The 12,158-nt window shown below is 37.4% G+C and overlaps 1 protein-coding gene across 6 annotated transcripts in view; it reads right to left on the bottom strand.

Moving 5' to 3' along the window:
* The window catches only part of LOC140629438 (ankyrin repeat domain-containing protein 26-like), a 98,130-nt gene extending 87,169 nt beyond the window's left edge, over window positions 1-10,961 (bottom strand). For 5 of the 6 annotated variants that reach the window (XR_012027271.1, XM_072818910.1, XM_072818914.1 and 2 more), the window contains exons 1-3: window positions 9,172-10,961; window positions 3,744-3,814; window positions 3,104-3,197 (exon numbers count right to left, since the gene is read on the bottom strand). Coding sequence is in view for 5 of the 6 variants with exons in the window: in XM_072818910.1 (XP_072675011.1) it covers window positions 3,104-3,197; window positions 3,744-3,814; window positions 9,172-10,074 (1,068 nt within the window). In the remaining variant the exon portion in view is untranslated. The remainder of the gene's footprint in view (window positions 1-3,103; window positions 3,198-3,743; window positions 3,815-9,171) is intronic. The other variant, XM_072818911.1, reaches the window with a different exon arrangement.
* Between the last annotated feature and the right edge of the window lie 1,197 nt (window positions 10,962-12,158).

The following is a 12,158-nucleotide window of genomic DNA, read 5'->3' as shown; positions in this document are numbered from 1 at the left end:
CGCGTCTTTTACACTAAAATCTGACTTTCAATCCTGGAATTCCACTAAAAAGTTTTGACAATCATCAAGGATCTGTTTTTACAAGTCCTGATCCTGCTTTACTTCTCAGCAGCAGCTCAAAACAATGCCACATCTTCCCTCTGCTCTTCTAATCCCATTTCATTTCTAAATGACAGCAAACGCTGACATTCAGTCCTTGGACCCTTGCTATTCCTCTTTTTCACATCCTCTCAGAGTTCTCCAAATCCCAAGGCTTCAAAACCAGATGCTCTATTCTATACTTTCAGCCTTGACCCATTTACTGAGGTCATGTGTATGCTTCCATCTTCCTTCTAGTTCCTCATAGACAATATTTTCAACCACACATTCAATACCTGTTACCTGATGTGCATTACCTTTCTAGTTAACTAATCTGTTATTTTTATATATTTTTTTAATTTATGTATTTGAGAGAGAGAGAGCATGAATGGGGAGAGGAGCAGATACAGAGTGAGAAGCAGACTCCCTGCTGCAGAGGGAGCCTGATGTATACAGGACTCGATTCTGGGACCTTGAGGTGATGACCTGAGCCTAAGGTAGATGTTTAACCCACTGAGCCACACAGGCACCTCACACAGTTAATCTTGTACATTTTATCTTGACTCTTTTTGGGATTACTTTGAGTTATTTTTTAAAGATTTTATTTATTCATTTATTTATTCATGAGAGGTACGGAGGGAGAGGGCGGGGGGGCAGGGAGAGAGAGGCAGAGAGAGAGAGAGAGAGAGAGAGAGGCAAAGAGACAGGTAGAGAGAGAAGCAGGCTCCATGCAGGGAGCCCCATGGAGGACTCCATCCCAGGACTCCAGGATCATGCCCTGAGCTGAAGGCAGACGCTTAATGAGAGAGACACCCAGGCATCCCGAGTGTATTTTTTTTTAATTTTTTAAAATTTATTTATGATAGTCACACACACACACACACACACACAGAGAGAGAGGCAGAGACACAGGCAGAGGGAGAAGCAGGCTCCATGCACCGGGAGCCCGACGTGGGATTCGATCCCGGGTCTCCAGGATCGCGCCCTGGGCCAAAGGCAGGTGCCAAACCGCTGTGCCACCCAGGGATCCCAGTGTATTATTTTTTAATCTGGGGGGGGGGCACCTTTACCCTCAGGATGCTGACCATTGTACTTTGTCTTGCTTTTCTTTTATAATGCAAAAGTTCAAAAAAAAATAATGCAAAAGTTCTTCCCAAGGGTTGGATTATGAACGGTTTGCCTTTGTTTCCTTTTGAATACTTTCCTATTCCATAGAGACGTGAACTTACGGAAGTCTTCTTCTAAGTTCTTTTCAGACACATACTTGACTATTTTCTTCAGAGGCTTAAGTCAGCTAGAGCTAACTCTTCTTCCCAATCCATATTTCTTCACCTCAAAATGGTGTCCATGAAATATCTTAACACAGATGTAGTCTCTGTCCTAGGGATTCATGAGGTGAGAACCTTCTAGAGAAATTAGGGCTATGAACTAAGTTGCTGGAAAGCTATTTAAGTTTTTATTTTATAGGGTAAGCTTAAAGTGGCTAATCATTTTATACCATAACCCTAATTCATTTCTATAGGAATATGCAGAATTATCTATGGATATTCTTACAAACTCTGTAATATGTGGTGGCTTCCTAATAGATTCCTGTGTGATATTGTAGGGGGACAACTCATGGCACTCTCAGTCAGAGATAAGAATCCTTGTCAAGTTAACTGCATGAAAAGTACAGTAAAGCAACTTGAGCAGTTTTATATGAAGTCAGGAAAAAAAGTTTTTTTCGATGTTTCTTTGGCCACAGAAAGGACCAGTCAACAGAATGTGCTAGTTCCCCTGATAGGTATGATTGTTTAATGAAATTTGCATGTACCTAACTTATGTCACTGAAAGAAACTAGTTGTAGGTCCATCTACCTCATAGTTCCAACTTAGAAGTCCCAAAGCAATCTTCTCATCTTAAATCATTGGTAGCCACTCCTACAAAGGACGGTATGAATGGCACGATAATCCTGTACTGCTTATAAATGGTTATATAGTTTTCACTACCTATCAATAAACTGGAGTCCTGGATTGCACATTAATCTTTTCTGAGATTGGACTGTTAAATCTCTGAAAGTATGATTAACTCAAGGTAATAGAAAAACATTCGTTTCTGAACTTGCAATGAATGCTAGGAGCACTAGGTTACTCTCTAAGGCCCTGACTGAGCAGTCATTTCTACTTTTTCACTGGCATCTCTTTTCCTTTACAAAATCCAACAAGGAGAAAACTACATCCCTTTGAGAAAAATGTTTGCATAATTACCTAGTAGTCATTCTGCTTTTTTCTAAGATTCTATTTATTTATTTATGAGACACACACAAACACACACACACACACACACACACACACACAGAGGCAGAGACACATGCAGAGGAGGAGCAGGCTCCATGCAGGGAGCCCCATGTGGGACTCAATCCGGGGACTACAGGATCATGCCCTGGGCCCAGGGCAGGCACCAAACCACTGAGCCACCCAGGGATCCCCCTCGTAGTCATTCTTAATGAAGGCAACACACTACCAATTTGTAATTACAAATCACCACAAATTATTAGTAAAGTAATTCATTCTCAAAATCTCAGTGAAGGGTTGAGATTACAAGAGAAAGTCAGCATTCAAGATCAAATTATTACTCAAAGTTTGGGGAATTTTAAACATATTGAAAAATATTAGCAGGGACTCAGACATTAGTATACCAATATTCATAGCAGCATTACCAACAATAGCTAAGAGGTAGAAAAACCCAAATGATCACTGACAGATAAACAAAATGTGATATATATATATATATAAAATACTGTTTTGCTTAGGCTATCACAATCCTTTTTATTAAAATCTTACTACAAAAATGATTAATTTATGCATTCAGTCAACTTTATCTATAAAGAGAAATTATACCAAGAGTAGTTAAATAGCAACCATATGAATATAATAAATATTTTTATGAGTGAGAATTTTCATATTATCCAAAATGTTCTTATACACTACTACTAGAGATATAAAAATTCCTTCTCCTTAGGACAGAAATTAAGAGACTGACTTACCGAACTTGAACTTAACAGGTCTTTCTGAAGCTGTTCAATTTGGCCTGCTTGCTCCTTGACTGTAACTTTTAACTCGGCATTTTCAACTTCAAGCCTAAAATGCATATTTTAAAATATTTATTCTCAGACACAAATTTTAAACATACCACATAATTTCTAAACAAACATCTAAAGGTCTTACATAAATTCTTAGAAATTTAAAAAGTAGATTTGGCAATTGTGCCATTTTTCTGGTTGTGTTTTGGGGTTAATGTACAAAATTTAAAGATCGTAAGCAAAAAAGAAAAAAAAAAGGATCGTAAGCAAAAATTATGCATTTCAAAATCCCACAAAGCTGATATTTTTACCCAGCTAAACAACGATGTATTTATCATAATGGATATATTTCTCATACTATACTACTTATCTGCTTTATAAATACTCAAGTTATTTTCTGTGCTGCTTTCACTTGTCCTGTTGCGGGACGCCTGGGTGGCTCAGTGGTTGAGAGCCTCCCTTTGGATCAGGGCACGATTCTGGAGTCCCAGAATTGAGTTCTGCATCAGGCTTCCTGTAGGGAGGCTGCTTCTCCCTCTACCTATGTCTCTGTCTCTCTCTGTGTCTCTCATGAATAAATAAAATCTTAAAATAAATTGCATACTTTTTTATGTCATCTCTGAACTTCTGAATGCACCTTACAACCTTTGTTTGTAACTCCTTTGCTTCTTGTCGCTAAAAAAGAAAAGAAATACTTTTAACTACTGACAATCTAGTATAAAACCACCATCATCTGTTTTTGTAAATACAATGTCACTGGACACAGCCACATTTTCCTCTACATACTGATTTAAGGCTTCCCCAGAATTATACTGCTACAATAGAGACCTATGACTTGCAAAGCCCAAAATATTTACAATCCCCTGACAGAAAAGCTTTCTGAGCACTCTTCTAGTATTAAAAAACAACATTCTAACGTTTTTAAATTATATTTTATCAGGTACACATACAAATTTACGTATTGTTCAAAGGCAGAAAGACAGGAAATTACCTTATGGTAAACTTTTCTAGTTTTCTATTCCAAGCACCACATCAATTATAATTTTAAATATTCACATTTACAAATCACCATGGGCATTCCAGTGATTATACAAGTTAACATGCTGCTTTCAGGGACACTCAGATATTTCAAGTAACAGCTTCTGAGGCAGGATCTCTGTAGGAACCAGAATGCCTGGATTTGAATTCCCAGCTCCCCTGGGCATTTGCTGTTTGACCTTGAAAAATTACTTCAAATTCTGTGTCTCAGTTTCTTCATGTGTAAAATGAAGTTAATAATAGTATCTACCTCACTGTGATAGTCGGAAGTTTAAATTAGGGAATATACATAAACTACTTAGAAGAGTATGTGGCACATACCAAATTCTAAGTGTCTGCAATTAGCATTATTATTGTTGTTGTGTTTTACGTTCTAATGATATTTGATATTTTAGGCAGACGGCAGGCCAATGAAAGTGGTCTCTTACACAAGTTATATTGAAATCATTCTTCATACCACTGAAAGCGGTAGCAAATGGGGAGCATAAGGCCCAGGATATAGCCTCAGGACTTCAAAACACTTTCACTACAGGTGCCTCAGTGGCTCAGTCAGTTAGGCATCTGCTGTGGGCTCAGATCATGATTTTGGGGTCCTGGGATTGAGACCCCAACATCAGGGTTCCTGCTCAGCAGGGAGTCTGCTTCTTCCTTTCTCTCTGCCCCTCCCCCTGCTTGTGCACTCATGTTCTCTCTCTCTCTCTCTCCCTCTCCCTCTCTCTCTCTCAAGTAAAATATTAAAAAAAGGGACGCCTGGGTGTCTCAGCGGTTATGTATCACTTGAACTGGGACTTGGCTCAGGCTTGATCCTGGAGTCCTGGGATCAAGTCCCACATCAGGCTTCCTGCATGGAGCCTGCTTCTCTCTCTGCCCGTGTCTCTGCCTCTCTTTCTGTCTCTTATGAGTAAATAAACAAAAGTTAATTTTTTTTAAATCTTCAAGAAAAAACTTTCAAAAATTCCACTAGCCAATGGTACTTTCCTCCACTTATAATAATTTTAATTTACCTCCTCTCTATACTACTCAGTGAACAATGCTCATGGACTACAGTGCAAACAGTAACTCCTACACTGAGTGATACATAACTTACATGACCATCAGAGGCAAGGTAAAGCCACTGACGTGGAAATAATGGACTCTTGCTAAACCAATGTTCCCAAATCATTTTATGTTCATATTGTTCATCTTAGCAACTGTTTATGTTAGAGGGCTTTAGCAAGTACTCTGATGAGTAGAGATTAAGGCTCCGTGGTGTGGCATATCAGAAAAGCTGCCCTCAGGGGCACCCGCTGGCTCAGTTAAAAGAACATCCAACGGTTAACCTTCAGTTCCTGTTCAAGCCCCACAATAGATGTAATGATTATATAAAATAAATAAACTTAAAAAAAAAACCTGTCCTCAGAGCTTTATAGTTGGTAAAGTGCTGGAACTCTGTAAATCTCAGTTCTGGTTGCATAATGAAGGCAGGCATATTTAGACTGTTTTGCCATAATCAGAAAAAAACAGCATCTGATTGAATACTTTGTCCGATCGGATTAAATGCTTTCAGTTTTACACTTAACTGCTTAAAATACATTTAGAATACAGCTTTGTTATGTCAATGTGTTTCAATCAGAAATTACTGCTATGGTATAAAGTACTTAATTTTATCCTAAAAACTGTTAAGATATTCTCAAATTTAGGCAAGGACAGGTACCATACACATAAAATATTTTCCCTCTTAGATACATTTGTACATAAGAAGACAGAATTATCGCTCATGAAAAAAAATAAAAACAATGTAAAATAAAGGACTAAACTGGTCTGCACAGACTAGATAATACATGTAAAATAAAGGACTAAACTGGTCTGCACAGACTAGATAATACGGGTGAAGAAAGTAAGTTCAGGGGGAGTTACAATAATCAGAGAAAGCCTCATGGAGAATGAGAGACAATGAGCCAGGACTCAATAGTGTAGGATTAGGCAAGAGGAAGGGAAACTAAAAAGACAGAAAGGGTAGAATGAGTAAATAAAAAAGGGTGAGAGATGGTAAAATCACCCCAATTAACTTAAAGGATAAAATCTGATGGCAGAGAAATACAGATGTCCACACAACTAAACCAATGTTCACAGCAGCATTATTAATGGCCACAAAGTGGAAATAACCCAAAGGTGCATTAAATGATGAATGAACAAGGGCGTTAGCCCACAATGGAGGACTGTCTGACCAGAAAAAGAAATGAAGCACTGACAGATGCTAGAACACAGGCGAACCCTGAAAACAGGAAGTGAAAGAAGCGAGTCGCAAAGGACCACACATGGTGTGACTCCCTTTATAGGAAACATTCACAATAGGCAACTCTATGGAGACAAGAAGTAGACTTCTGGTTGCCCGAGGTCAAGGGCAACAGCTAAGGGTTTTTTTTCAGGGTGACGAAAATGTTCTGATGGCAGTGATAGTTGCAAAACCCTATAAATATACTCAGCGACAACAACACATGTTAAATGGGTCAACTGTATGGTAGGTGTATTTATAGCTCAATAAAGCTTTTAAAAAGAGTCAATGGCAGGACCTAGATAATTTTCTTAATTCTCTCTTTTGGCTTTATATACATCATCTGAATATTTCCATGCATTTTAATATATAAATATTAAAAATATAAATATTTTATAATATTTATAAATAAATATATTAAAAATAAATATATAAAAGGAAAAGAAAATGAAGGAAATGCCTCAGTTCCACTAGTCGTAACCTTTCTTTACAAGTTTTCCTGAAATCAGTACAGAGTCTATATCCATCAATAAAAGTGAAGATGAGAAGTAAGACGATTTTCTGAAACATTCCGTTAAACCTTATCTTCTGATTTTATCTAGCTCGCCTCATCATGGTAATAGAGATCTCAGTAGAAAACATTGTTTTTAGGGCACCTGGGTGGCTCAGTTGGTTTAGGCGTCCAACTCATGATTTCAGCTCAGGTCATGATCTCATTGGTGGTGGGTTTAAGCTGGCATGGGGCTCTGTACTCAGCAGGGAATCTCCTGGAGATTCTTTCTCTCTCCCTGTGCCCCTCCCCCTACTCATGAGTGTGCATGGACATGCATTCTTTCTCTCTCTCTCAAATAAATAAATAAATAAATCGTTAAAAAAAATCGTATAGCAGGAGAAAAAAGTCCCTCAATTTCTGTGAATGGGTAAATGCTATAAGGAAAAACATAGAACACAGAGAGAGCAGAATGAAAAGTCAGAATTTAATAAATAAGTGCATGGTGAAGACACTAAAATTATGCTAAATTGAAATGAAAATACAAAAGAAAGTGGTCCATGGAAATTAGCATCCTAAAACATTTATATTATTTAACCAGCTACAGAGGAACTGTTGACATGTTATATGTAATACATATGTGACTTTCGATTTGATCCAATGTTTTTAAATCCTGTACCTCATCTTCTAAATTAATACGATAATGTGATAACTCCGGTGAAGCCTGTGACATACATTGCTTTTTTAGGGCATCAGCCAGTTCTTGTTGAAGTTCTCTCATAACTACCTAATAAGACCTTCTGTTACTGATTTTAGAAATCATCCTATTATTATGTTAATAATATAATTCTAACGTATGTACTTTATCACCACATACATCAACTCACCTTTTATTCCTAGAATGTACACACTGCTAAGTGAATTCAGTTAAAGACACAAAAAGTGTTATCCCTCCTGCCTAGTCAGTATTATGTTACACAGATAATTATTTCAGCCCCACTCTCCATTCCTTGTTGATGAATTTGCAAAGCTTCCCAGCCTGCTGAAGTCTCAAAAAGAAATGGGTATTGTATAGGTGAGACTAGCAGTGGTAAATTCTACATTAATCAAATATTTTCTCTCTTTTTTATTAGAGGCTAAAATTAACTTCTAAGTTCTTCACATACTCAATCCTCTGCTCAAATCCTTCCAATAGGTTACTATCTCAGAACAAATGTGAAGTCATACTAATGGCCCTCAAGCCCCCTACATAACCTGGCTTCTGCCTCCCTCCTGGCCTCAGCTCCTAGAGATCCCTCCCCTGTTCATGCTCACTCCACTCCTGCTATACAAGAATCCTGCCATCCCTCCCTCAGTAGCCTGAAAATGGAGATCCAGTGCCAAATTAATAAATCACAAAGATACAATTCTATTGGAAAATTTTAAGCCCAAATGGTAGTTACCAATGGAGTTTTGAAATGAGCAAATTATTTGAAAAATGCTTAAATTATAAACCGTGGTGGGAAGATGAAATCAAATACAGCTTTGCTAAGTCACCAGTTATCCCAAATTATGATTTAGTGAAAAGTAGATGCCTTCAAAGAGTGAAAAGGTCACAAGAATAAATGATTTGAGACTAAACATTTAAATTTACATAAATAAAAATAAAAGTATGCTAACTGAAAATGCTTAAAAAGCTATCAAAAAAAAGTACTGAGATACAGCACCTACACTTCAGTTCATGTGACAAATCTGGAGTTAGTTGTCAAGGTAATCCACTTATTTGAACCTCAAGGTCAAAACACTCAGGTATGAGCATTTCCACTTATCTGTTCATCATGGTATTAAAACGTGGTGACAAGAATTAAAACTATTTTAGTAGTACTAACAATAAATTATTAATATCAGACTCCTTTCTTTAACAATGTATAACTTAACCTCTTGAAGTTTCTCATAGATGACGTGCATTTTTATTCAAATTAAAGCACCTTTCAGGTCTAATTTTTATTTGCTGGATACAAGTTATGAAGATTCAAAACTGACCCATAATCATTCAGGTCGTGATCTCGGGGTCATGAAGTGGAGCTCTGCACTGGGCATAGAGCCCACTTTGGATTCTCTCTCCCTCTCCATCTGCCCCACTCCCATTTAGGTGCAGGTGCACTATTTCTCTCCAAAAAAAAAAAAATAGTACTAATAAGCCATAACCAAACATTACTTTGAACTTTCTAATAGGAAGCTTGAAAAATATTTGTCTTTCTGAATACTTACTTCTCTTTCTTCTTTCTCATCTTCATATCTAAATGCTCTTTCCATTATCTGTTTACATTTATTGATTAACTCCTTATTTCTTTCTCGCAGTTGAAGAGCTCGTTTTTCACCTGCAACTCGAACCATTCTTACAATAACCTGAACCTGGTCTTTGAGATAAATTATAGTCTTTTCTTTACATTCCACTCTGCTGTAGGCATCATCTAGTTGCTCTCGGAGCAACATATTTTCACTTTGTAGTTGAGATAATTTCTCTTCTAAGGATTCATGCTTTCCCATGTATTCATTCACTTTACCTTGTTCGTTTTGAGATTTCTGCTCAATTTCCTTCTTCTGACCCTGTGTTTGTTTTGGGTTTCTTTGTAAATGTTCTAAAGCCAACGTCTTTTCTCTGAGAGCATCTCTTGTATACTGCAGCTCAATTTCTAGGGCATTAAGTTTACTTTCGACTTCAGAAAGTTGCTGAGAAAGCACCTCATTGTTATCTTTTAGGTTAGACATCTCAAAGTTCATTTTGTCCTGTAAATGACACCACTCATCTTTTGCTCTCTGGAAAGCAAGTTCTAGGTCTCTTTTTGATGCCTGACTTTGATCACGATCCTGTATAGCTGTAGCGACTCTAGCTCGGTATGATTGAAGTTTTGCTTCCAGTCTTTCTCTGTTTAGCTTTTCATCCTGCAATTTAGAGTTCAGCATGGTATTCTCAGTTGTCACAACATTCAGCTGCCCACTAGATTGGAATACTGTATTTGTTAATGTTACCTCATTCAGTTTTATGGCGTTTTGAAGACTGTCATTCTTTTCTTTTTCAGTTTCAGTGTCTTCACAATACCTCTTTTCCTGCTTCTGATTCCTTATTGTGTCTATTTCCAGTCTTAGCATGGCAAGTTCATCTTGCAACATGCGGTTTTCATGTAACAGACCTTTTTCTTTTTCATGAGGAGGAGAAACCTAAGTAAAACAAGAGTCTTTTAGCTGGAACTCAATAAAATGACATTATCATGATTTTCTCTGAAATCAAAGAATATCCTATGTTTATACAAGGAATGGGTTGCAGTTAAGTGGATATCCAACTGGAAAAACACAAAGTTGGATCCAAGCTCAAACTTTTATACAAGCATAAATTCCCCAAAGTTCAAAAGTTTAATTGAAAGCAATGAATGCATGAAAGGAAAAAGAAATCATGACAAAATCCTAAGAATCTCAGAATTGGAAAGGTCTTTCTCTGGTTTACAACAAACTCAGAAGGCTTGAAAGAAAAAAACTAATACATCTGACTACACTAAAATTGAGTTTATAGTCTCATGTCTAACACAGTCCACAGGAAAACCCTTAGCTCTGCATATATTTGGACAGATTCAATTTCCTAACCTCACTTTGTCCTGAGAATATTCCATACGTATTCGACTTTTCTAACATTTCTATACTCAGTTATAAGAATTTTATCTACTGATAACTAATAAATCTAGGCATTGTACTACAAACATGTCTGCACACATTAATTATCTCTTTTAGTTATCACAATTCCAGAATGGAGAGGTTAAAAATACTAAGTGAGCTGCAGGACATTCCCCAGGTCTTTGTACCCACTACCACTATTCTGGCACCAAACTGCAGCTACTTCTCTAGTGTGAATCTTAAATACAAAAGAAGCCTTGTATTTCAGGAGTGGCTGGGTGGCTCAGTCAGTTAAGCCTCTGCCTTCGGCTGAGGTCATGGTCCCCGGATCCTGAGAGCAAGTCCCGTGTCAGGCTCCCTGCTCCACAGAAAGCCTGCTTTTCTCTCTCCCTCTGCCTCCACTCCCCCTGCTTGTGCTCTGTCAAATGAATCCATAAAGTCTTTTAAAAAGAAAATAAAAAGCCTTATATTTCAAAATACCAATACTAACTAAGGTAAAATTTATGTAGCTCCTAGAAAAATCATGAGATTATTTGTGGCTGCAACTAATTTTATTTCCTCTTCAGATGTTTAAAATGGCAATAAATGCAGAAGAGGGGAAAATACACTGAGCTATTTTACTAGGAACAAAAGACTTATCAATAAATTATCAGTAAGTATATATTACAGCATATGATTATTTCAAAAGCTCCTTGTAGGGATCCCTGGGTGGCGCAGCGGTTTGGCGCCTGCCTTTGGCCCAGGGCGCGATCCTCGAGACCCGGGATCGAAGCCCACATCGGGCTCCTGGTGCATGGAGCCTGCTTCTCCCTCTGCCTATGTCTCTGCCTCTCTCTCTCTGTGACTATCATAAATAAATTAAAAAATTTTAAAAAAAAGCTCCTTGTAATGAAATCAGATACTACTTGGAGCAAATTGTTACTCATCTCAAAAGTAGGAGACTAACATCTGAAGTAAGGTCTTAAAACGGGCTACACTTTTCCTCCTGTTCATCAGTGGAAGTGTGAAACTAACCCCTCTATGAATATAGAGGTGGTGAAGGAATTGCCAAAAACTAAAACATATGTTGTTAGTAGCAAGAGTTTTGTGCTTATGGAAAGCTCATAAATTCCATACTATTTTCCAAAATAATAAAAACTTCTACTTCAGATAAGGGCATTATGAATGTCACTATTTGACACCTGCAGACAAATGCATTTAAATTAATGAATGGACTACAAACTTCACTCCTCCCTATATAGACCCGTATGTGTATGTATGTACGTATGTATATATGTATATACATACACACACACTCACCCACAAATATATATGTATTCTTTTAAAATCCTCTGTACTTACCATAATGTACAGGGTTGGTTTTTTAGAAATATACACATGCATGGAGAAAAATAATAATTCCAAAAAATAAAATATACATACGTACAAATACATACACACGTACTTCAAAATAACTAAAGAAAATACCTCAGAATTCATTTTAGTATGAGACATTTCTGACTCATTTCGTTTGCAAAGGTGATTGTTTAGAATCCCATCTTGGGTGGGGCGGGGGCAAGGTGAGGGAGGAGTAGGGATCCTCAAGCACC

This window comes from Canis lupus (genome assembly GCF_048164855.1).
Source record: "Canis lupus baileyi chromosome 5 unlocalized genomic scaffold, mCanLup2.hap1 SUPER_5_unloc_5, whole genome shotgun sequence".
NCBI lineage: Eukaryota > Metazoa > Chordata > Mammalia > Carnivora > Canidae > Canis > Canis lupus.
This window is presented reverse-complemented; position numbering and strand designations above follow the sequence as displayed.